This window comes from Strix uralensis, chromosome 2 (assembly GCF_047716275.1).
Source record: "Strix uralensis isolate ZFMK-TIS-50842 chromosome 2, bStrUra1, whole genome shotgun sequence".
Lineage (NCBI taxonomy): Eukaryota > Metazoa > Chordata > Aves > Strigiformes > Strigidae > Strix > Strix uralensis.
Window position 1 is genome coordinate 13780550 of NC_133973.1, and position 26298 is coordinate 13806847.

The 26298-nt window shown below is 42.4% G+C and overlaps 2 protein-coding genes across 4 annotated transcripts in view; one reads left to right on the forward strand and one right to left on the reverse strand.

Annotated features, from left to right (window-relative positions):
• Positions 1 to 60: 60 nt before the first annotated feature.
• On the forward strand, positions 61 to 17795 carry HHLA2 (HHLA2 member of B7 family). Of its 3 annotated transcripts, none has more exons than XM_074856476.1 (7): positions 61 to 179; positions 7789 to 7885; positions 8987 to 9307; positions 9785 to 10045; positions 11904 to 12194; positions 15588 to 15670; positions 16969 to 17795. In XM_074856476.1, the coding sequence occupies exons 2-7, from the start codon at positions 7822 to 7824 to the stop codon at positions 16993 to 16995; spliced, it is 1047 nt and encodes a 348-aa protein (XP_074712577.1). In that variant the 5' UTR covers positions 61 to 179; positions 7789 to 7821; the 3' UTR covers positions 16996 to 17795. The 3 variants fall into 3 exon arrangements, with proteins under 3 accessions (XP_074712577.1, XP_074712584.1, XP_074712591.1); XM_074856483.1 differs by lacking the exon at positions 61 to 179 and adding an exon at positions 1045 to 1152; XM_074856490.1 differs by lacking the exon at positions 61 to 179 and adding an exon at positions 1123 to 1152 and having other exon boundaries at positions 7764 to 7885.
• Positions 17796 to 17804: 9 nt separating this feature from the next.
• Positions 17805 to 26298, reverse strand: part of MYH15 (myosin heavy chain 15) — a 44915-nt gene continuing 36421 nt past the window's right edge. Inside the window, exons 34-41 of the mRNA XM_074860755.1 lie at positions 25707 to 25899; positions 24802 to 25005; positions 23687 to 23812; positions 22108 to 22278; positions 21485 to 21589; positions 20256 to 20351; positions 19614 to 19751; positions 17805 to 17936 (exon numbers count right to left, since the gene is read on the reverse strand). Of these exons, the coding sequence (XP_074716856.1) occupies positions 17919 to 17936; positions 19614 to 19751; positions 20256 to 20351; positions 21485 to 21589; positions 22108 to 22278; positions 23687 to 23812; positions 24802 to 25005; positions 25707 to 25899 (1051 nt within the window). The 3' untranslated portion in view covers positions 17805 to 17918. The remainder of the gene's footprint in view (positions 17937 to 19613; positions 19752 to 20255; positions 20352 to 21484; positions 21590 to 22107; positions 22279 to 23686; positions 23813 to 24801; positions 25006 to 25706; positions 25900 to 26298) is intronic.

Consider the following 26298-nt stretch of genomic DNA (forward strand, 5'->3'; position numbering starts at 1 on the left):
CCTGATGGGTGGGCTTGTGTGTATGGGGCTGTATGGGCTTTGGTGTTGGTTAAATGTTTACCCGATTTAATATTAAGCTGCGAACATGTGACACCGTGCAGGCTGAGAGGAGGGAGCAACTATACCTACCGATAGCTGATAGCAAAGGTGCAGTAGTTAACGGCTGGATATATGGAAAAGTAAGTATTGCAAGCAGAGGAGTTGTAGCTGGAGAGCAGTTGGAATTGCCAGCTGGAACTGCAGCGGGGCGGTTGGCAAAGTTGGTTTTCCCGGGAATGCAGGAGACAGCTTATCTATGTACTGCTAATACCAGCTGGGATCTTTGAGGACAGACACTGCTTCCTTTCACTTCTTCCTGCATTTTTTTTTTTTCTTGTAAGCCCTCTTCCCTAAAATACTTGAGCTGTTCTATCAGTTTCTTCTACTGGAAACCAGATAGCACATGCAAGGCTTGAACTGTCCAGAGAAAATGAAGCACTAGTGAAATACCATTAGAAAATAATGACCTAACCTTGCAGACAGCCCAAGGCACCTACTGTTCTTGTTTCAGCTTTCTGAGAAGACTCTTGTGATAATTTATATTTTACATTCTTCTTGTCCTGTGCCCATACAGAATTTACCTCCTCCCTACATCTGGTTCTTATGCTCTGCCTTAGTGAGAGAATTGCTGGTCTCTACTGCAGCTGTGGTGCTCATGCTCTTGTAATGCCCAAGCACAATCCCCAAGCAGCATCACTGCTGCTGTAGGGATCACATTTCTGACAATAACTAATGTCTTCTGTGACTCCATTACAGCTTGCAGGAGTTATCATTAAAGAGTTTGTTCAACAAAGCCAGGCAAAAGAAAAGGTTAATAGCAAAAGCTTTTTAAGCCCAAATGGGGAGAAGTGAACACAAAAGGTGTGGAAGATGTTGTTCTTGCTTTACAAGTGTTTTCATTTGTGGACAGGAATGAACTTGCATCTTAAGTACTTGAGCTTTGGTATGTGTAGGTGTGGTTGTGAAAGGAGCAGGGAAGAGGCAAAGTTCCACAGCTGCAGGAGAGCTGTGTATTCGTTTTGTGTATATATATATATATATAAACTCTGCCTGCAAGAAACACCCAAAACAAGACGACTCTGAATTTTTTGTCTACTTGTGAGATCAGAAAAGGTAAAAAATCCCAATGTTCTTCTAACAGCTCTATGGTGTTATATGTGTACAGGGTCAGGGAGGTGGGGAATATGATATGTATATATTGAGGTAGAACACAGTAATTTTGATCTACTTCCTAAGACAATTTTTGATGTTTAGAGTATCGGAACCTTCTTCCTTTAGGAATATTTCTCAACAACTGAAGTGTGGAGTTAGGATTTAAGCCGTAAGGGTTTCATTGGGGGGAAGAAGAGAATTAGCTCTCTTTTCTACTACAGAAAATGCCTCATGAAGATTCAGTGGGGAAGTCTTGGAAAGCTAGTATCATTGTGGCTAGTACGAGATTTTAGCAGTATATGATTAACATGGGGTTTTCTTTAAGTTTATGCATTTACTGTTCTTGTTTGCTTGTTGGTAAAACTTGAAATCCTTGGGCATTTCTAGTCTCGTAAGCGTGTGTGTGCTTGAACTGCACTGTTAAGTTACAACAGTTGAAAATTAATGAGAATCCTTTTTACTAAGGGATAAAAACATTTGTTTGACATGTTTAGGAGAATATTACAATATGCATGGCTGCTGTCAAAGTGGGTCACAGAGGAAAGTTCACTGAACAGAGACCAATCCTGATGCCTGTATGCTAGGGGAGTGCTCTCTGATCAGGGTTCAGATTGCGTGCAGGGTTCAAAGATGATGAAGGATGTGGGACACATGGTTTGGTTGCTGACCAACAGAAGAAAAAGAAAGCGTGTACTGTTTGATGTTCGGTTCCTAGAATGGCCAAAACAAGTGCAGTGTTGCCCCTCCTGCCGTCTGAGCTGTTCAGTGGTTGACTTGGCTGTATGTGTCGGAACATGCATTTACTGCCTTGCCTTGCTCTCAGGAACCTTGGCTGAGCTGCTGCCCGGCTGAGCCAGTGGTGGTTCTGTATGAAATAAGTTTCCTGAAAACCAGAGCATCAGTAACTGACATGACTACAGTGATCTTAATTCTAGTTGCACGCTGTCTGTATAAATAATTTCATATTGATGTTTCACTGCAAAGCCTTAGGGTGTGATTTCTTAGTTCACAGAATCATCTAGGTTGGAAAAGACCTTGAAGATCATCCAGTCCAACCATTAACCTAACATTGACCATTCCCAACTACACCATATCCCTCAGCGCTATGTCAACCCGACTCTTAAACACCTCCAGGGATGGGGACTCCACCACCTCCCTGGGCAGCCCATTCCAATGCCTAACAACTGTTCTGTAAAGAAATGCTTCCTAATATCCAGTCTAAACCTTCCCTGGCACAACTTGAGGCCATTCCCTCTTGTCCTATCACTTGTTACTTGGTTAAAGAGACTCATCCCCAGTTCTCTGCAACCTCCTTTCAGGTAGCTGTAGAGGGCGATGAGGTCTCCCCTCAGCCTCCTCTTCTCCAGACTAAACACCCCCAGTTCCCTCAGCCGCTCCTCGTACGACATGTGCTCCAGACCCTTCACCAGCTTCGTTGCCCTTCTCTGGACACGCTCGAGTCATTCAATGGCCTTTTTGTAGTGAGGGGCCCAAAACTGAACACAGTCATCGAGGTGTGGCCTCACCAGTGCCGAGTACAGGGGTAAGATCCCTTCCCTGTCCCTGCTGGCCACGGTATTGCTGACACAAGTCAGGATGCCATTGGCCTTTTTGGCCACCTGGGCACACTGCTGGCTCATGTTCAGCCGGCTGTCAATCAACACCCCCAGGTCCCTCTCTGACTGGCAGCTCTCCAGCCACTCCTCCCCAAGCCTGTAGCGCTGCTGGGGGTTCTTGTGGCCCAAGTGCAGCACCCGGCATTTGGCCTTATTGAACCTCATACAGTTGGCCTTAGCCCATCGCTCCAGCCTGTCCAGGTCTCTCTGCAGAGCCTCCCTACCCTCGAGCAGATCAACACTCCCACCCAACTTGGTGTCATCTGCAAACTTACTGAGGGTGCACTCGATCCCCTCGTCTAGATCATCAATAAAGATGTTAAACAGGAATGGCCCCAAAACCGAGCCCTGGGGGACACCACTCGTGACCGGCTGCCAACTGGATTTAACTCTGTTCACCACAACTCTTTGGGCCCGGCCATCCAGCCAGTTTTTTACCCAGCAAAGCGTGTGCCCATCCAAGCCGTGAGCAGCCAATTTGACCAGGAGAATGCTGTGGGAAACGGTGTCAAAGGCTTTACTAGAGTCAGGGTAAAAAAATCCACAGCCTTTCCCCCCTCCAATAAGCAGGTCGCCCTGTCATAGAAGGAGATCAGGTTTGTCAGGCAGGACCTGCCTTTCATAAACCCATGCTGACTAGGCCTGATCCCCTGGTTGTCCATTATATGACTTTTAATGGCACTTGAGATGACCTGCTCCATGACCTTCCCTGGCACCGAGGTCAGACTAACAGGTCTATAGTTTCCTGGATCGTCCTTTCTGCCTTTCTTGTAGGTGGGTGTCACATCTGCCACCCTCCAGTCCAGTGGGACCTCCCCAGTTAGCCATGATTTCAGGTAAATCATGGACAGCGGCTTGGCGAGCACATCTGCTAACTCTTTCAGCACCCTTGGGTGTAACCCATCCGGTCCCACAGACTTGTGTGCATCCAAGTGGTGTAGCAGATCTCTGACCACCTCCTCTTCAACTGTGCTGACCTCAATCTGCCTCCCCTCCCCATCTCCCAGCTCATGAGGCTGGGTCTCCAGGGAACAGCCAGTTCCACTGCTAAACACTGAGGCAAAGTAGGCATTGAGCACCTCAGCCTTTTCCTCATCCTTAGTTACCATGTTTCCCTCTGCATCCAGTAAAGGAGGGAGATTTTCCCTAATCCTCTTTTTGCAGTTAACGAATATATAGAAACATTTTTTATTATTATCCTTAACAGCTGTAGCCAGGTTGAGCTCTAGCTGCGCTTTGGCTCTCCTAATGCTCTCCCTGCATAACTTCACTACATCTTTATAGTCTTCATGAAAGACCTGGCCCCTCTTCCAAAGGCAATAGATTCTCCTTTTGTTCTTGAGATCCAGCCAAAGGTCCCTGTTTAGCCAGGCCGGTCTCCTTCCCCGCCTGCTTGTTTTTCAGCACACGGGAACAGCCTGCTCCTGTGCCTTTAAGACTTCGCTCCTGAAGTATGTCCAGCCTTCCTGGACTCCCATATCCTTCAAGGCAGCCTCCCAAGGGATTTTGTTAATCAGTCTTTTGAACAGGTCAAAGTCTGCCCTCCGGAAGTCTGAGGGGGCAGTTTTACTAACCCCTCTCTTTGTTTCTCCAAGGATCGAAAACTCAATCATCTCCTGATCACTGCACCCCAGACGGCCTCCAACCTTTACTTCCCCCACAGGCTCTTCCCTGTTCACAAGAAGCAGGTCCAGGAGGGCACCTTCCCTGGTCGGCTCACTCACCAGCTGTGTGAGGAAGTTATCCTCCACACATTCCAGGAACCTCCTGGATTGTTCCCCCTCTGCTGTGTTGTGTTCCCAGCAGATACCCGGGAGGTTAAAGTCCCCCACAAGAACAACGACAAGGGACCGTGAGATTTCTCCCAACTGTTTATAGAAAGCTTCATCCACCTCACTGCTTTGGTTGGGGGGTCTATAGCAGACTCCCAGAGCAAGATCTGCTCTATTGGTCCTTAACCTAGTCCAAACACTCTCAACCCCGTTATCACTATACTTGATTTCTGAGCTGTCATAGCATTATCTTACATATAGGGCCACTCCACCACCTCTCCTTCCCTGTCTATCCCTCCTGAAGAGCTTGTAGCCATCGATTGCAGCACTCCAGTCGTGTGAGGCATCCCACCACGTTTCTGTTATAGCTACTGTGTCATAGTTCTCGTGCTGCATCATGGTCTCAAGCTCCCCTTGTTTGTTGCTCATACTGCGTGCATTGGTATAGATGCACTTGAGATGAGCTAGTGAATCCAACACCTTTTTGTGAGTGTGGGCCCCATTCCCTACCAGACCCTTCTCAGGTGCTTCCACAGTCACTAAACATCTTTCCCTTCTCTCAAATGAAGTGGCAGAGGGAGAGCCCTCACCAGTCCACCATCCTTCACGCTTTGGCATGCTTCCCTTGAGCTTGTTCCTAACAGGCCCAGTCATCTCCCCGTCCCCCCTCATATCTAGTTTAAAGACATGTCAATAAGCCCTGATAACTCCTGCCCCAGAATCCTTTTCCCCCTCTGGGACAGCTGCATGCCACCTGTCTCATTTGTCGCCAGCAGACCAGGTGCCTTATAAACCTCACCATGGTCAAAGAACCCAAAATTCTGATAGTGGCATCAGTCTCTGAGCCACGTGTTAATCAGATGTGTTTTCCACCCTCTTTCAGTGGTTTTCCCTTCCACTTGAGGGATTGATGAAAACACAACCTGAACTCCCGAGCCTTCAATTAGCCACCCCAGTGCCTTGAAGTCCTTTTTGAGTGACTTAAGACTTCTCCCTACCACCTCATCGTTACCTGCCTGGATAACCAGCAAGGGGTAGTAATCAGAGGGCTGCACCAGAGCAGTGCCCTTCCTTTTAATATCTCTAACCTGAGCCCCAGGGAGGCAGCAGACCTCTCTATGGTATGGGTCTGGTCGACATATGGGCCCCTCTGTACCCCTCAGAACTGAGTCACCCACTACAATTACCCTCCTTTTCTTCTTACTTGAAGAAGTCGCAAGTCATGGGGCTGAGGGACAAGCTGTGGATGACTCACCAGATGGGTCCTCGTTTCCATCTTCATTTGGCTGGCCGTCTAGTTCCAAAGCCTCATACCTGTTGTATAATGACAACTGGGAAGGTGAGGGGGGCTGAGAAGGTTTTCGCTTGCCTTTGCGAGGAAGGACCTGACTCCATTCCCCCCTGTCCCCCACAAGCCCTCCTTCTGCCTGGTGAGAGGAGGGGAGGGAGTCATGTATTTCTTGGGGAGCCTCTACCTGCTGCCTTTGCCTCAGAGTGTGGCTCCACTCTGTTGTGCCTCTTAGGTCTGTAACAAACAGAAAAAGCATATTTCTTCAGTACTTTGCAGTGTGACTCGAACTGTCAGCATACATACACTTTATGCCTGTAAGACCCCAGACCTGTTGAAAAGAAGACTGGCCAGAGCCTACACTCCTTAGGTTTTTCTGCAGACCAACAAACATTTTTCTCAACACACTACGATGGGAAGATCCAAAGCTAAGATTTGTGCTGAACATGAAAATTTTCAGCTAAGTAGTTATAGGTTTGTGTTTTGGTACAGCATTACAGAGTACAGGTGGGAGATGCGACGCAGCCTGCGTTGTCCAGGCTTCGCTCCTTGATGCAGCCCCCAGAGGCATCACAGAGGTCCTGTGGGAACCGTGTTACTCTCAGAACATCACTGCCAGTTAAACATGACTGCCTATTAAACATGGCAGATCACTCACTAAGGGAAATTTAGCCTTGATTGCGGTTTCTGAAATTCATCAAGCACGATATGTGGTATCAATCAAGTTGGAAGTGATGGACAAATGAGCAGAAAATCCAGTAAAACGTGATGTACACCACTTGCCAATGCAAGGAGAAAAGAAGGTGGATACTGGCAACTGCTGCTAACATGGAACAAAATTACACATCATAAGTGTTTGTTTTACTCTTGCATTATTTCTGTCTCAGGTGTAATATTTCGGTGCCCCGCTGTTGTTTTTTTTTCCCTAATAGAAAAGTGAGAATACATAAAATAATCACACTAGCTTTACAAAAGAAATAACATGCAAAAATCACTGGGATGCAAGTTTCACATCTGCCACAAATACAATCACACACACCAGTCAAAATTATTCATTAGTATTAAAAGAACTGGCTAGCAAGCCTGGCTAAACCTGTGCCCTGTGTAAGTTAGGAATGGTACCTATAGCTGTCCTTTGGGGAGAAGAAAAGGGCTAGGGGAAGCTCTTTAAACTCCTTTCAAGCTATTTGATTCATGAGGTGATTTCTCCACTGCAATACTTTAGAGTAGCATGCCTGGTGGAAGAAGAATGCGGTCTGTTAGTTACAATAAGATTATTCTCTTTTTTTGTTGTGTATGAGAGCTTCCAGTTCATTGTTATTTAACTGACAAACCAGAAGATATGATGGGATAATCTCCTCCTCCTTTGCATTCCTACACTAGTATTCCATACATAAATTTTGGAAGTTCAGCTGATGGTCTTTTGATCTGTTGAAGAGTAAAGTGTGAAAAGTTCTTTATATCTGCAATCTTTGCAAATACAGGCAAATTTCCCACCCCACAAGGTCAAATATTGCAGTGATCAGATTTTAGGAAGTAGAAAAATCTGGCTTGACAAGGGACATCTTGCATCCTTTTGGAAATTATATTTGACCACTTTTCCTCGGAGTCCTGTTCATGAATGATGAAGATTAATGTTGCCTAGCCCTGTAAGAACACTGAGGGTAAATACTTCCTATTTACTAAACAGCAAGTATCAATCTGCAGGGGATTACATGGTAATGAGAGGGCCTCAACCATTATGAAATGTATAATATTACATACTGACCTCAAGGCCAAAAATCTGGGCCAAGAGTGTTGCAAACAAAAAACATGATACAAAGGCCTACAGTCCTTAATAAGCTGTACAAAGGAAATTATATAATTAGGGTATATCTTTTAACTCCATTTAAACAGGTTTTGTCCCCTCTTATGTTGCCAGTTTGACATGAATCTACTATGAACCAAAGAAGACATGAAAGGACAGAAAATACCATCTCTTCTCATCTCTTTATTTCACATAAGTGCTACACTTTGGGGTAGGTTTTGGCTCTATTGCTTATGAAAAATAATAAAGATGACAATTATTACTTTTTAATGAGAGGACTTAATGAATTCAAATAGTGTTTATTAATGATAAAGAATCAATTTGGGGTAATGTAAAACACTCCTGAAGAAAAAGATGGCTGTGTGGAAGATGGCCACATGGATGGCCATGGCCGTTGAGCACCCAGACTTTACCTGCCAATGTTTCTGCCACGTCGTGTGATGGCTCAGCAGGCAGTAGCTGTCAGTTTGTACTGGAAATGGTTTGAAGTACCTTGGTTGACTTTGCACTTAGAAGACTGAGGAAAACTCATCCGAATTGCCTTGCCAGATGACAGCTGCAGCCAGATACTCGCCACCAGCCTAACAGGTTGTCTGACCTGGGCCGAGAAGGTCCATACAACAGTGCTAAGTTAATGCAGTCAGTTTTTAAAAAGATTCATTTAAAATCATTCCTTTATGCCAGCAAGGCCTAAAGTAAATGCTAATGGCAATCAGGTGCTACCACTTACATGAATTAATTTTGAATGATCCACACCTTAATTACCTCCAGGGGCTGGGACAAAACTCCCTGACACCTTCTGTGGTGGTGAAGCTGTTTTAAGGAGTTCTTCCTGTCAGTTGGACCATCACGTCCTTTTCTCCTGTGATGGTACAACTGCTTGGCACTATGTGAGGTTATTGGTAACCTGGGTCATTGCATCATGGTGCTATGAACGTTTGAGCGAGTAGCAAGCTGCAGCTCAGAAGGTTTTGAGGTTGACAGTGGTGCTCTTGGAAATGCATTTGAAGCTCAGGTGCTAAGGTGGTGGTCTGCTGATTTGAATAGGTAGGTGCTTACTCAGGGTATCTACTTAAACTGAGTATAAGTTCAAAGACCAGAGCTCTGCGCTATAATATTTGTTAAACTGAATGAAGATCCTTGCTGTCCCAGAGACTTGCACTACAGAAAAGCTGTGAAAGAGTCATTGGCGTGCTTGGTAGGAATATGCTGCCTTGCCAGAGCCAGGGCGTTTGTTTGTCTGGGATAAGGAGGGCCAGAAATATGCTTGTACACTAGATTTAACTTATTCCTTTGTATTTATGGGCTTTAGGTTTTACAGAACAGGAAACAGTAACAGGGCTGTTTTCCAAGGATTGCATCCTCCCTTGTCCTTTCCCACCTGGGGATGATGAAGTAATTCACTGGAAGAAAGGTGACAGAAATGTGCATAGCTACTACCACCAGAAGGATCAGCTGGAAAGACAAGACCCTGATTACAGACACAGAACACAGCTGTTCCATGAGAACATTCCTAGTGGAAATGCCTCCCTGAAACTTAGTAACCTGACCTTGACTGACGAGGGCCCTTATAAATGCCACGTGGGAACACAGCAAACTAGTGTAGACGTGGAAGTCACGCTGCGTGTAAGAGGTCGGTAAAATGTCAAAAGTGCTTGGATCATGTTAGTGGAAATGGGATTACACCAACAGATTTTTCTGTGTTATTTCTCACATGAAATCAAAATCCTCCAACCCAGTAGAGCATCTTTTGGGCCTGTTGGTGTTATCAAGCAGTTAATTCTCTCTGGTGAAACGTTGTAACATGAGGTGAAATATTACAGTGCAGCACTCGTTCTCATAACCTATGGCATGGTGATTTCTAAGGGGTAATTAGGCAGTATACTTGAGTTTTAAAACATTATGTGGCTTCTCAGAACAGTACAGAGCCTGGCATTGACAGTAAGTAGCCTATGTTTTCTTTTGAAATCAAATGCAGATTAAATTTTTTTCTCAGTTAATGCTTATTCTCCCTGATGTTATTTCAAAAGACCAAACATTTGAAGTTAAAAAAGATTGTGAAAGTAGTAGGACTTATTTTTTAAATGTTTATTATTTTTTTAATCTACAGTTTCCTCTCGTTATGCACTGGAATACCAAAAGACAGACACAGAAAGGATGCTGAAGTGCTATGCCTTTCTCACTTATCCAGCACCACGTATATCTTGGGTACAAGGCAATACGTCCATGCAAGAAACACATCAGGAGGAAACCAGGGTTGGAGTTCTCTATTCTCTTAGAAGTGACCAGAAAATTACAAACACAAATGATACTTACTACTGTCGTATTCATCTCCCTTATGAAGAGTGGGCCGCTGAATGGAAGATGCAAGGTAGGAATGAATGGAAGTCTCTTCCTGCATTGTTACTGAATGTCACAGCTGGTTTCAGAGCCAAATGAAATACAGTATTTCTGCAGGGGGCCAACATGGATATGGGATGGTGCAAAAGTATGCACCTTCCTTTTTGAAATTCATCTGTTACTATTACAAGGCTGCATATGTCCAAGAAATAGGGATGAGAGGGGTGTCTTACACTTTGTAAGTTAACTTTACTCTGAACATTTCTTCCGTATCACTTTCACATTTCAAGAGGTCCCCAATAATCAGACTTTACACTCTATCAAGAAAAGAATGAACTTGGACAAAATACATGGAAACCTTAGTGAACCTGTGGGTTACATGAGGGAGGTGAAAGTTTGCCTGCTGCTCTAGATGCGTATGTTCCTTCCTCAGTCCATTTTCCATCTTTTGCCAGACTTCTATCAGTACTGTTTGAGCCTTTCATTGTACTTCTCTTCAAGTGCATTCTCAAGTGCCCAGATTTAGTGCTGAGGGTGCATGGGAGTGGAGAGCAGCAAGCACTGTTTGCATTTGAGCAAGCAGCAGCTTGTTTTGTTAGTTAAGGAAGAACAGGGCTATGAAATTTCAACTCCATTTTGTCTTCCTCCTGAATTTCACTGGAAACAACTGGTACTTTTCAACCTCCCCTGTTTCTTAGGAAATACTTTTTAATTGGATCAAGAGCAATGCAAGAGCAATTCCCTTGGATGTGTGTGGCTGCTTTCATTGCTCTGATTTCCCCCTAAAGTGTACCCAGACACTCTAAGTTCCTAATCCACTGCACACACTTCAGAACAAGAGTTTTTAATTTACGTACAATAGCTTACAATATGGAACGTTTCAAGTATGGCATCATAGCAGATAACAAGTGCACTGTGTCCATTTTGTTAATCTATACTTCTGATTCACAAGAGGAAAAGGTACACTTCATTACACTGTGTTTGAATTTCCCTGCATCCATCTATCCTCTCACTGGAATATTTTGAAAATGCACTGCTTTCCTTTTCCTTATAGAATAGCAGTGTGGAGCACAGTTTTGGTCTGTTTTGTCCTCATGGTTTTCAGCCCCATGTCTCTGTTCATTCGGCCTCACACACAGAAACTGAGCATGGTTATACCATGTCAAAATAACATTCGTTTCATCTCCAGCAGACTGCCAGCCACCACAGCCTCCTCTGTTTTTCCTTCCTTCGCAGCAAATCCCTGCTGTCAGATCGATAGTTGTGCTATGATATTAATTTGTCTTATATTAGTATTTTATGCATTAGCTATTAGTTCCACTTACTGCTCTTTCCTTCCCCGTCCTTTTTTTTTAAAGCTATTCATTAGTTTTAAGTGTTCCACACAGACAGGTAAAGTGCTTAAGTCCACCATAGCTGGAAGTTATTTCTAACTAAATACAATCTTTTTATTCTTTTAACTAAATGATATTGTAATAGTTTTACCCTTTTGCTTTAAATACGCAGGTATCTGGTTAGTTGCATTTTCTCTCTGCTCCCAGCATGTGGAATTTCACGCTACTTTACACAGTAACTTAGACTAGGCTGAATCACTTTTATTAATGAGCCTCCCAACTAGAGGAGAAGTAGGCAAATGAAAACAAAATCATTTTCATACCATAGATAATACCAATTAGATATTTTTTTTAATGTAAGATAGGTTTGCTTTTAAAATCTTCAGATGTTTCTAGAAGCATACTGTGATGTTTGAATATGATATCAAAATAGTTAAATATATTTTTATATTTGTCCACAGTAGTATGAGACTTTAGAAAAAAATCAGAAAATGTCTAAATAACCTTCACAGCATTTTCCAAAAAGTTTCCAAAAAGTTCAATTATCTGTTTCAGACCAGCTGTCTAATGTGGAAGGAAGTAGCACTGCAATTCCTTGTGAATCCAGCAGTAACACTACAAACACTGAAGGTCTCAGGGTTGTCTGGTCATTAAACACAAACGCAGTGATTTCAGTCCTGGCCTCCTGCAATGGTACATGTTACTCTTACCAGTCTCGAGTCCACATTAACCAAAGTGACTTTTCGCTGATCTTTGATCATCTTACTGCAAGCGACAGTGGAGAATATCTGTGTAATATTTCAACTCCCCACTACACAAAACTTACTGTGAGAACTTTGCGTATTGGTAAGTTATTGCTCTTTCTATTTTGGAGGATGGGGACTAGTGAGGGGAATGCAAAGCCAAAGGTCTGTCGGAAATCTGTAAAATATTGAGAAAAGTCATCTTGTGTAATTAGTATAGGTGAGTAGAAGAGATATTTTATTATTGTTGTCTCAGGGGAAAAAAGTTATCTAATATGTATTTATCTAAAGACTTGAAGTTTCTTTTTTTCAATCAGCAGCTTGTTGTGGCAAAGGACTCAAAATCAGTGGCTGCCCTCAGTTGCCACCAACTGCTCTCAGAGCTGAGGGCACAGGGGAACTCTCAGCATCATGTCCTAAATGCTCCACTGATAGCAAATACGGCCTTTAAAGGTAGCAGGAAGATGAAGGGAAGCCCAGAGATGTGGTATAAATTTGCCTGCAGAAGAAACCTTATTGAGAACATAGGGTTGTTATTTTCAAAGCTTTATTTCTACACAGCAGGCCTTTTTTAGGCCTGGGAATATATATGTTTATATGCATGACTGCGTTTTTATAAACTGTAGTAAATTTCCAGCTGTGAAGTCTTAGTTACAGTTATTTTATTGTCTCCCATTTCAAGGAGACTTGCTGATTAACCTTTCTGGAGTAAATTTTTTTTAACCTTCGGTAAGAGTTTTCAATAAAAAGAAAAGTTAATCAGTCTATTGAAAACTCTTACCGACAGTTAAAAAAGATTTACTCCAGCATTCTAAATTTATAGTACAAACAAATTACAGATTTTTTCAAAGATAGTATGCTGTTTGGGATGCAGCTGCCTTAAATCTCAGTCCAAAGGGAGGAGAAAAACCCACAACATTCAAACAGTAGCACGTAGGCATTTTATGCAATTAAATACAATCACCTAAAAGACTGAGAACTAATATCAGGGCACCTCATTTTTTATTTTTTTTAAGAAAGAAGAGAATTTGAAGCAAGCCAGTCGGACATGAAAAATAGAGGCAACATAGTAGAAAAAGGGCTAGAATATGTGATAATAACTAGAATAAGTGATAATAATGCCAACTGTATGAGGTTCAATAAGGCCAAATGCTGGGTGCTGCACTTCAGCCACAACAACCTCCAGCAGCACTACAGGCCTGGGGAGGAGTGGCTGGAGAGCTGCCAGTCAGAGAGGGACCTGGGGGTGTTGATTGACAGCCAGCTGAACATGAGCCAGCAGTGTGCCCAGGTGGCCAAGAAGGCCAATGGCATTCCTGGCTTGCATCAGAAATAGTGTGGCCAGCAGGGACAGGGAAGGGATCTTCCCCCTGTACTCGGCACTGGTGAGGCTGCACCTCGATGACTGTGTTCAGTTTTGGGCCCCTCACTACAAAAAGGACATTGAATTACTCGAGCGTGTCCAGAGAAGGGCAACGAAGCTGGTGAAGGGTCTGGAGCACATGTCGTACGAGGAGCAGCTGAGGGAACTGGGGGTGTTTAGTCTGGAGAAGAGGAGACTGAGGGGAGACCTCATCGCCCTCTACAACTACCTGAAAGGAGGTTGCAGAGAGCTGGGGATGAGTCTCTTTAACCAAGTAATAAGTGATAGAACAAGAGGTAATGGCCTCAAGTTGCGCCAGGGAAGGTTTAGACTGGATATTAGGAAGCATTTCTTTCCAGAACGGTTGTTAGGCGTTGGACTGGGCTGCCCAGGGAGGTGGTGGAGTCCCCATCCCTGGAGGTGTTTAAGAGTTGGGTTGACTTAACGCTGAGGATATGGTGTAGTTGGGAACTGTTAATGTTGGGTTGATGGTTGGACTGGATGATCTTCAAGGTCTTTCCAACCTAGACAATTCTGCGATTCTGTAACTGCATATTTTTGTCTTCCTTTCTTCCTTCTCCCCCATGATAGCTTAGTTTCAGTCTGAAAACTTGATGTAGGGTGTGTTTTAAATGGCAGTGGCTCTATGCAACCTGAAGGAGGGGAATTAGATTAAAGAAAACGGTTAAGTCAGACAAACGCACTTCCTTGCAGCTCAGATTCCAGCATGATCTTCCCTATCCTGGAAACCTAATATTGTGCTTCTGAAGTAGGGAGCACTGAACACCTCCAAGGAGTTACAGAACTGATGCCCCTACCTTAAGTGCACAAGTCCATCAGTCTCCCTGTACATTTACTGGAGACAGACACACACACACCTGTCCAGTCCAAATATGATGTGGGTCATCCTCTATGGATCTTACAATAGCCATAGGTGATGCAAATCCCCTCTTTAGTGGCTAAATTACTGTGTCACTCACAGAATTTTTCTACTCGTGGACCAGAAATACATTATACAGACCAGTGAAGACACTTACCAGGGAGATTAGCATCTCTGTGACAGCACAGGCTGAAAGCAGATAAGCAGATAGACACAGTAGGGCGTAAGGGAACAAGCTAGATCAAGTGTGTTGGATAGTGGTCATAGCACAGCAGCTGCTCCACCATCAGAAAGATTTCCGAGTGCCACTGAAAAAGAGACTTGGAGGGGGAAAAGTGAGATGATTTACAATAATTTTGGAGGTCTTCTGCATAAAGAAAGGTTGCAGCTTAAAGCTGCTCTACCAAAGGCACTGACAAGAAGGGAACATAGGTCTGCACGTGGGGACAGAGCCAAGCTAAAGGCAATGACTAGATTAAGTGCTCTGTTTTGGCAGTTCTCATTTTTGAGTGTAGAATTTTTCAAATCCTTTGGACAAGTGAAAAGGAAGCCTGAAGTAGAACAATAATACTTAAAGGAATGAGTCCTCTGGGTCTGAGTTTTCTCAAGTTGTTGAAATTGGCTGGAGTAATGAGATGCCTGGTGCCACGCAGATGTTTCTGCTAGATGGGCTCTTATCTCCTGTGGAATTCATTGTTACCACCCACCCGAGAATCTGCTGCTTCTTGTGCCCACCTGGATTGCACGGTTGCATCATGAAGTTGGGAAATGTTTTAGATGGAATTTGCAAAGATTTTGCAACAGAAATGCAATCTGTGGTCCAGGCTGGTCAATGCTTACTGAGTTGTTCTGCTGGAAAGCAGCACTGAGCACTGTACCTGGGGGCAGTGTTTACCATACTGGGCAGTTGATTGTTTTTAAATGGGACTTGTATTAAGAAGTCATCAAATCATATTACATGAGCACACATGGAATTCTGTATTAACACAATTAAGTAAAATAATCTGCTTTCAGCTATTCACACTTAAGTCATTAAAGTATCGCGTTGAATTCTTATAGTACGGGTCAAGTAATTTGAACATTGCTGTATTAGTAACATTAGGGAGAATGTCTCAGTTTCTTTTTAAATCATAACTTTCAGATTATAAATAAGTGAAAAATCATAGCTTTGATATATTTGCTATTGTTCAATAAGTATTAATTTGCGATATAAAGCACTTCTGTTAAACTTTTTGGAATTTGTATTTTTAAAGGAAATTCAGGTCACCCCGAGCTAATTGCGCTAGGAGTGATTGCTGCAGTCGTGCTGTTCGGATTCTCTTTCTATATGTGCAAGGTATGTACAATCATTAGGGGATTTGTTTTTAAGGGTACTGTTAAGCTTAAATCCAGACCTTGACTGTTTGACCAAAACATAAATTTGATTTTCATAGGTTAAAGCGTACAAAAAAAGACTGAAAACGTAGGATGATAAGTCTCAGCATAAATAAATTGTCCTTGTTCTTGCTATTTTCTATGTCCAGAAGGCCCTCTTTGGTACATCTATGCAATAGTATTTTCATTGTAACAGTGTTAGCATGACGTTCCCTTGACCACATGCTCTCTTGTGCTCTATAAAAAGATGAAAAAGTTGGTTACCCTTCACAAATACTTTCTGATAACTTGCTTTAAAAACAATTCAACTGGTTAATTTTCTCTCATTTATGTTTAAGACCAAAAAAACCCCAAACCAGAACACGAAGTCCCTCAAACAATGCACATACCTAGTCTTCATTAGGGCTCAAATTACTATTTCAATTATATCCAATGTCAAAGCTCACCAAAACTTCAATATGAAAAGTTATACTACTTGCTTTGTTTAAGAGACTGTTACAACCATATGGCCCCGATCACATCTCTACACATCTCTCCCATTTACTAGAGTACAGCATCTTCAAGTGGATGCATTTTATTCTTCTGCGCTTGTAATAGACTGGTTCTTACAGGTCTCTCTCCCTCTGCATTTGTGGTGAGCATCCTTAAAAAATGAATTTTAGCTCTTAGCCCTTAGGGTACATCTTTCTGTGTCTGACAGTACAGGCTTATCCATGGAGAGATACACATTCAAACTCACTGGGCCTTAAGATTTTGTCACAGCCTGAATTTGGTAAGCTTCAGGAGATGCTTTACAATGATTACCATGAGGTTCGACAAGAACACACCAGAAAGACAGCTCTAAAATTATTGTTTGTCTTTTTTTCATTTTTCTTCCACTTAGAGATTCACTTGCATGCTTATTAGTTAGTCTTAATGCTAACATGCTTTAGAGATGATAACATACTTCTGAGATGCAGCCACTTAGTTTGAAGAATTTAAGCAAGAATCATTTATCTTGGGACTTGTTGAGATCTTTAACATACCGTAATCAGAGAAAGTGGAACAGTTTACAGGTTAACTCAGATCCAGTTACAGTGATGGAGGACTAGATGGAAGAAACAGAAATGTTTCTACACTGTTATGTGGATGTTTATTTTACTCATCTAATGTTAAAATGGGAAATACTGACTTATCTTTATAGTGAGTGTGTCTTGTTCTGTTCCCAACAGAGGATTAATTTTAAACATCAGTTTTTACAAACACTTTTGTTTTGACTAGAAATGCAGAAGCAGAGGAATCCTATGAGCACCTTGACATACCGGAAGAAAATCCCTCTCTGCACACACAGGTGCTACTGAGATTACTGCTGAAGAGAACAAAGAGTTCCTTCACCTTCCCTATTGAGTTACACTAAGAGCCACATGGAAATGGGATTATCTGAGCAACAGTAACAAACAACTGAAGTGATAGAAAGAAAAAAAATTGGAATTTGGATATTCTAAAGGGACAACGAAAATGTTCCACAGAAGAAGATTAATTTTTGAGGGATTTTTTTTTTTTTCTTCAGTATGAGGGAAAGAGAGGGCTTACTATTTTGCACTTTGATTAGTATTTTAATTTCAAGTGAAGACAACTTCCCAATTTGAAAGTGGAAAAGATCTAAGAGAACACCCTATTTCTGAGCCACAGGCAGTCCCGATGGGACGTGTCTGTCCACAGCATCTCCTGTGTCTGTCCTGCAGCTGGTGAACAAAAGTCCTCTGCCTGGTAGTAGTGGAAGATTCTAAACTGATTGTTCATACAAAAAAGTTTACTTTCTGCTCTCCTACAAAATTCATACAGCAGGACAGATGGAAGCTGGGTTATCCCACCTTTAAGGGCTGCCCCCCTGCACAGGTTTCATCTGTGCTGCTTTAACAATCTGCACATGAAATACATGAGGCTGTGGAGCGTGACTGGATTTGCCCTTGATTTTGATTTTGTCAGAGATCTGCCAGTTAGGATTTGTTCCAACATAATGAAGTGGGCTGTTGGCAAGATAGAATCTTTTATTGATCCCGGGGCTTGGCAAAATGGAAACACAAATAAATGAATGGAATACACTACATGGTCTCTTTGGATTTCCACTTGATGTTTATTTCTGTAAGTGCTTATTTTTTTCTACATCTGCTTCCAGTTGTGCCTGATTATATCAAGCATCTTCTCATATCTGTCAGCTTGGACTGTACTTATTCCTCTTCATGAACCTGAAATGCAATTGAGATAGTATACAGCTGTTAAAAATGGAAGTGTTGAGGGGGTTTTTGGGTAGGTTCACAAGTAAATGACAAAAGCTTCTGCTCCCCTGGTATTACCAGTTTGTGTCTGAAATTGCTGCTAGGCTATCTAGCCAGCCTTTGCTGTCTTACTTCAGCTAACAATGCAGGTTTCTTGTCCTCATGTAGGGTGTATATCCCTTTGATAGCGGATGACTTCTGTATAACCCCGTTTCAATAGATGGTGTTCACTCTGAGTCACACACACTTCCTAGAGTTTCCAGGAACTTGGGTACTAGTAGCAGTAGACAAGTTATTTCTAATGCCACACTGTTAGTCTCTCCAGTGCCTTTCTCTCCCCAAAGGAGATGTGTCATGACTTTTGGGATAGCACTCACCACCTGAACATGTTTCCTGGCAGCTACTGCCGTTACTGGCACAAGTCTCTTTTTGTGGAGATGTCTCCTCTGCGTGTACCACTGAGCTCATCTTTTGTCAGCACAATACTCTGCTATAAGCCAGAGCTGTGAGTCCACCAACACCAAATCCATCTGACTATTAGAAACAGGCATCCACTTTTCTGTAACTTTTGCATATTTGAGACAGAAAGAGGGTACTAGTGTGATACAGGGAATAAATGACGCTCTTAAGAGTATTTAAAAAAATAAATGACTCTTATGGTTTACCTATTTTAATGTCTGTGTGATGCCATGGTTTTGTGAAATTATATGAGGTGAATTTTTTTTCTAGGTCTGGAATAATTTAAAGAAAAATATGTGGAAATCTTTTACTCCTAAAAGCTTCGGAACTTGTGAGCTTCAGCTGCAGTACTGCTTTCATTGTACATAAATGTGTGAGAGACCCAGTCTTCATCTAGTTTTAACGTAGCTCTGCTTTAGATGGTGGAGCTGTCACCCCTATAAAACTTATATGACATTAAGCATGGGAGATTGTGTTACACTTGCAAATGAAATACATAAAAGCAATGACCCAGCTCGTCTTTCTATCACTCCTACAAGTAACAACCCCACTCTTTCGTGCCCTGGTTGCCTCAAGGCAAGCATAGATAAGCAAATGTTTCTCTTAGTTTCAGACAAAGTTCTTAGGCACCTTTTGGTTTCATCAATATTACTCTACTATCATTCTGCAAAAGTGCAAAACACCACAAATATATTTCTAATTACTAACAACTTCTCAGCACTTAGGTGACTAATCACTAATATTTTCTTTTCATCCAGCTCTTCAAATCAGTACTCAGCTCTTCATTGGAAGAGCAGTGTTAGAATATCTGGCAATCTGCAAGTGCGGTAATCCCCAGGCTGTATTACATACACAGAAATGTACATCATCACAGGGAGAAAAAGATAGAGCTTTTTAATATCACTTGCAAAAAAAACCCCAAACCACCAGTTCTGGAAACTTCTGGCTGCTGAGCACAGAGGTTAAACGACAACATCAAGAGGACAGAGAATTTTGCCTAAGCATCAGATTGCTATCCTAAAGTCTTACCTTAATGTTAAAATAAAGGGTAGACTGAAACTAAAAAATGCAGTAAACAACAACCTATTCTAGTTCATGCTACTTTAAGAGCTGTAACAGATCTCCTGCATACTGCATCTACTACTGTGCATTAAACAGTCACATTTACCCCATACGGTATAACCATACCTTTTTCATGCCAATATCTCTTGACTTGCTCCTCAGTTTATTAACCTGAGATTCAGCTATTTCAGCCCTTTCTTCAGCATCATCCAGATCATGTTGCTGTTTTCTGTACTTGGAAAGGTACAGATTGGCTTGAGCTTCCTGGTGAGAGAAAACAGTGCAGCTGATTTCCTCCTGTCCACGTGAAACAAAGCTTTCCATTTCAAGCGGGAAGAAAAGTGCTCAGCATGACTAGGTAACAGCTGTATGGGAACCACTTGCCTCCTGGAGAACTGAGATTGTTGTTTCACAGAGTTGATGTTTCCAGTGGCACTCTCCATGTTAAGTGAACTGGGAGGCTCGCAACATGCCTCCTGAGGGACTAGGAGGAAAAAGGGCTTTCCTGTTCCTTCCCTCCCCCCTTTCCCTTGCAAATTACACTGCAATCTTAAGATAAAATTTAATACCTTTTCTTACATATAATCAACACTTATGCTACATATTTTATATTTATTATAAAATTTATACCCACAGGGTTTATATGAATATAAATCCAAATATGAATACACAAAATGTGTATTTGTACTAAAAGCTTCTATGGATTAAATATTGTGGGTTTAGAACAATAAATTTCTCAAAGGTAAAAAGGCCCAAATAGTTACTTACAGCTTCCTCTGCTTGGTGCTTGTAGCTCTTCACTTTTAATTGTAGCTTGTCAATCAGATCCTGCATCCTGGCCAGATTCTTCTTATCTTCTTCTGACTGTATTGAAACACCATTAATTGGGTTGATAGTGTAAAAAGGCCTAAAGCATCTCCCACAATGCAATAGGTATGGATGCCGTACATATTATTTTAGAAACTTACAGTTCAAAATACAAACATGCCATATTGTGATCACCCCATGTATAGATGAGAAAAATTTCTATAGGTTGATTGAAGATATATGTAAGCCTGGAGGCTGAGGACCAAACAGGGTGCCCTCCCCATTTATATGTATGTAAATATAGATACATATAAATACAGATATGTATGTGCAGACACTTTCAGAGGTATATACATACAAACACATAGAGTTCCTCGCTCAGGGGTGAGGAGCAGTCTTGTCATCATAGAGCATGTCATTATTTAGTGAAACAGATCTATGGGCGGGCTTAAAAACATGTAATTTGCATATTTTAAAGTCTAGTTTGGAGACATTTCTGGTAAAAGGAGCCAGGTTTAAGCTGTCACACTCCATAAGCAGAAGGACCAGCTATTCTGCCTGCACACTGTATTCTAAGAAAACAACCTTCAGCCTCTGCATACAAAAGTCAAACAACAGGTAGGAGGCTAAATAATCTCCTAAAGCAGATGGATGGGATTATCTTCTTACGAATGCTGTTGAAAGCAAAAGGATCAGCAGAGAGCACTGAAGACCTTTTTCAGAAGTCAAGCAGCAACAGCAGCTCTTATCAAACCTGCGGGAAGCTCAAGACTAGACCTTGCTGCTCAGTGATAGGTGACAGAGCCCTGGGACCAGGCAACCCTACGCCGAGTGATGCATCAGAGTCAACTGAATCCTTCTGGTTCTTTTTAGCAATATCAGCACAGCTGAGAGACAGCTGGGCTCTTTCTTCGCTTGCAGTGTGAATAGTCATCTAAGCCTGCTCCATATTAATACTGTGCTAAAACTGTCTGAATCCCAGCAACAGAGGCTTTCTGACATTAGTTACGATGAATCAGGCAAGATGGTGGTAGCCTTAGGAGATGTTCCTCCTATCCTTAAAGCTTCCAACAATCAGAAAGCTCTGGGTACAGCCATCCTTCACTGAAACATGGAAGCAACTTAAGATGCTGTTTGGGAGAACACATTTCTTTCCAGTGACCTAGTGGTTGCTACAGTCCTCAGCATACCTGGTAAGTCAGCTCTTTTATGCGTCTCTCAAACTTGCGGGCTCCTTTTTGGGCATCCGAATTGCGACGGAGTTCAGTCTCAAGTTCATTCTCCAGCTCACGAACCTGCAAAAAAAAGAAAAATCCTTGCCATTATGCTACATATATATAAAGCAGCAGATAATTTGGTTCACAGTTCAAGAGATGCTATTTTTTTCAGCATCTCCATAGAGTCAAATTTCAGGAACAGATCAAAATGTCACCTTTCCATTCTGCTTTTTCATAAATGTATTCAAGCTTCACTAGCAGCCAGAGGTGCAGACATATGCAAAGGCCAAAAAAGTTTAACTGAAGCGAGCATGGGAGAGGCTTTTGCTGGTTTTAGATGTTGGGGTTTTTTTAATTTATTTTTTTTAAATCAAGGGCTTGGTCACCTGCTGTGCTACAACAGCTCATTGTAGCTGGATGATGAAGGGGAAGCATGCCTCCAAGAACTACTCACCTGCATTTTGTGAAACAGAGGAAAGCATTCATAGTATCCCTTATTGGCTTCTATGAACTTATCAGGCAGCCCTAGGGTACCTACCTGGTCCCATTTCTGTAAGCAGGATACAGAGTGGTCTGAACTTGGATCACAAACTTACCCTGGATTCCAGTTTCTGGATCTGCTTCTTGCCACCTTTCAGGGCTATTTGTTCTGCTTCATCCAGTCGCTTCTGGAGGTCTTTAATGGTTTGCTCCATGTTCTTCTTCATTCTCTCTAAGTGAGCACTAGTATCCTGCTCCTTTTTAAGCTCCTCAGCCATCATTGCTGCCTGAAAAACAACCGCATTTTACAGCAGCTCTCTTATGATATTGGATTATGGCTCAGAAGAAATGATGGAAGATTGATCTTGGATTATCCCCTATTTGGATCATTTACTGTACCCAAAGTTCCCGAGAGTATTTTCTGTGTGCATATCTTGCCTGGACAGAAAAAACACAAGGACAGAATAGCCTTGGAGGCCTTTTTTTCCCTCCCTATTCTAATGCTGTGATTTAAGATTCCCTCCTTTTTTTCTTTTTTTTTCTTTTTCTTTTTTTTTTTTTTTTTGGTATCTGTGCTATATCATGTCCTCATTTATAATTTCTACAAGTAAGCCTGTGCCATTCACTACAGAAATTTTACATAGCATTTATTCAAATTCTAATCTTGGTGTTTGGAGCTCTTGAAAGGTAGTAGTTTAAAACAACTGGCAGACAAATTTCCCTTCACAGCCATAGACAAGAGCTGCCTGAGTGGCTGTAAGAGCAAAGCAGTTTCTGCAGTCTGTGCTGGGATAGGAAGCTCAGTCTCAACATTTTACAGAGTCCCTGGCTATTCTGTAAGAAAGGTAACAAGGGTGTCAGCTCACTCCTGCTTTGATATCTGTGCCTGCCACCAAGAGTCATTTACAGGTTTTGTACCCATCACTGAGCAGTCATCGGAAGACAGCAACCATTGTGATCCAGGCTGGAGCTGAATCAAGCACAACCAGCATCATCTCTCTGGCAGGCAGCAACAGTGCTGTCAGCTGAGAAGACCATGGTATGGGAATAGATTTGTCCAGGCACATGTAACTCACAGAAACCTCCAGTTTTAGCTTTCATTTCATGTGTTGGTATGATGTGATACATCAGCTGAACTCTGAAGACATGGATTTCTCCAGGTCTGCAGAAAATGAAACTATACCTGCCAAATTATGTCTTCCCTAAAGGAAGAATGCACTCAGTCTCTCCTCCTGGGATCTTAGGCCTCATGTTTGTCCAATAGACACCTAGTTCTAGGGTACCTCATTTGGGATTTGGTAATTTTTTTTTCTCTCATCAGTATCTATGTACACCAGGAGACTAGTTAGCGCTAGCTCAGTCTGAACTGGCTTAGCCTATCCAGATGTATAATTTACTTTGAATCAAAGGTTACATTACCTGAGACTTTGAGAATCAGTGGAAAGTGCATTCTTGAGGCAAAAATCCCTAACAAAACAACCAAAACCTAAACATCAGGAAAAATTCCTTCCTCTCTTTTTACCTCTAGCCTGTTTTATTTTGTAGTTTCATCGGTTACCTCCAGATAACTGTGGAGTGCTTTGGATGTATGAGCTTTGTAACAAGCACAGAAATGGTGACCTGGGAAATACTTTCTTGGTTGTCCTAAGACATTGCAGTACTGAAAAGAAATGAACAAGGAACCAGCCCACTTACATCTGTGATTGCTTTCTTGGCCTTTTCCTCTGCGTTCCGACACTCCTGGACTGATTCCTCCACTTCATTTTGCATTTGGGAAATATCACTCTCCAGCTTTTTCTTTTGATTGATCAGGCTTGTGTTCTTTTATTAAGTTTTCCCCAAAGGAACAGTGGAAAAGGAGAAAAAGTGATGATTAGAGACATACCTCCTCTAAATACCAACAGTACAGCAAGGCTTACTGATTTTTGGAACTCTTAGAATACACAGAGCAGTATTTGGGAAGGGAAGCCCAGGTATGTGGTAAGGGCTGGCCTTAGATAGCATGTGTAGCTTCAGACTGAGGAAATATTAAAAGTACTCTGAAAGCTGTACGTATTCAGATTTTGATTCAGAGAAAATAATAAGCATCGCCTGAAATAGAAGAATGAATAAGGCAGTTCATTTTGGAAAACTAACAATCTGTAGTAAGTTAGTCAATGAGGTGATTAAAACAGAAGCCCTATGTCATCAATGGGCTGGAGGAAACGCTGCAAAACATCACCAGCCTGTAGCACATTTTCATTTCTTTCTGACCATTATTTGATTAAGAGATGCTTTGGTTTTGTAGTAAAAATGCTGGCGAGTCAGGGCATGCCCCTCCGTGGCCCTGTACAAACTGCAGTGTCCATCTTGACAAAGTCCAGAGGCCTGTCTTAATGAAGACCTGTGACCTGGCAAAGAGCACTTTGCTGTGGGGCAGTTTCCTGCCCTGCACAATACACCGGTGGTTAGAATTCAGCCTCTGCAGTTTGCTGAATAACATCAGTGTCCTGCACAGAAACAGCACCTGTGTCACTTCTCCAAAGTAATGCCTCACTGTCCCAGCCATGGCTTAACTAAAGCAGGAAACTGCTTTTACAGCATGGAAGAAGGAAAGAAAACAGATTTACTCTTATCTTCCATTATCGCTGTTTTTAAAACAATTGCCTGAATCATCAATTCCAGCTAACTGGAAGGGAATGACTTCCTCATTTTCTCACCAGAAGGAGGGCAAGGTGTGTCTGACTTACAACATTGGACAAATAGTGTCAGTGCTTAATAGACAAGGCTCAGTTTAACCTGTTGAGGGAGAGAGCACAGAAAAAGCCAACCTGAGTGTGAAGCAGGTTCACACGTTCAGTGGCTTCCAGCAGTTCATGTTCTGCCAGCTTCCTTGCCCGTTCAGTTTGGTCCAGCAAAGCCCTCAGCTCATCCAGCTCCGACTGGAGAAGATTGTTCCTCCTGTCAGAGACTGCCAGCTGCTCCTTCAGATCTTCATTCATGTGTCCCAAGTCATCCAGTTGCACCTGAAGCTCCTATAACAAAAGAGATGTTTGGTTTTTTACCAGTGCAACTCCCTTTCAAGCCGCCGTGCTTACATAAGAGGACCCCAGATTGCAGAGGTTGCATCTCCAATAAAGAAGCACTGATTTCAGTGAGGCTTCCTTCACACTGTAAGCTGAATAGCTTTGTGGTACGTGGTGCAACGAGGGAAAAACCTGTGTGTTCAAATCTGTGAGAGCTCGCAGTTTTGCCCGAGGCAGAACTAGCTGCCTAGGCATGAGAGAGGCGGTGATTTAAGAGATGTCTTAGCAAAGCCTTTTTTTTTTTTTTTTTTTTTTTTAAGCTATTACAAATGTTGAAGTAAACAACAAAGCTGAATATGCACATGTTCCGTGTCCTCCAGCCAACTGACTTGCTCTCCACTTTTAAAGGACTTGCAAGCTCACAAGCAAATCATAGATTTTCAGTTCCTCATGCTGCAGCTTTCTGCCCACAGGAAGCTGTAGCCAGCACGGGTTTTATGACTGGATCTCATCCAGCTTGTATGCAAGTCTTGGAAGAAATCCATGTTTCAGTATTCTCTTACACCAGATGTGATCACTAAGGCCTTTCCCTGCGCATCCTTGGGAGGAGCTTCTCTCTTAATTACATCACCATTGCTGTTTTGCTCGGTGCTAATGAAGCCTAGCCCGCACCGACCACTGGGTGCTTGGACTGGCAGCTCTTGGAGTACCTTTATTTGTGTCTGCAAGACACGTGCTGACTTTGTTGCTTCTGCAGCATGCCTGTTAGCATGGCTGAGCTGGATTTCCATCTCGTTGAGGTCCCCTTCCATCTTCTTCTTGAGCCGGATGGCCTCATTTCTGCTCCGGGCTTCAGAATCAAGGGTGGACTGCAGTGAATCTATGGCACGTTGCTGATTTCTCCTGAAAAGGACGTGAAGTCATTTTCCCGTCAGCACAGGAATGTAGAACTACATGCAATGGTACTTCACATTCTGGAAGTGTCTCATTTCCAGAAATAGAAGTATATTTCTGAATGACATACATAGCACAGGTTTCTAGTGCCTCACTGCCATCTAACTGGCTGGTGTGCTTCACACCCTCAGCTAGCTCCTGATCTGTAAGTACCTATAGCATCCTTCTCCTGCATTTCCTTTGGCAATATTGGAGCAAGGAGTTCTCTCAGATCTCTTGTAAAAGCAAGCAAGTACAGGTTTGAACCTAACAAGAAGCACTTCAAGCTTAGCAGTCACTCACCAAGATATTTACGGAATCATTCACTGGGATGTTTTACATCTCAGCCTTTTAATGAAGGCATTACTG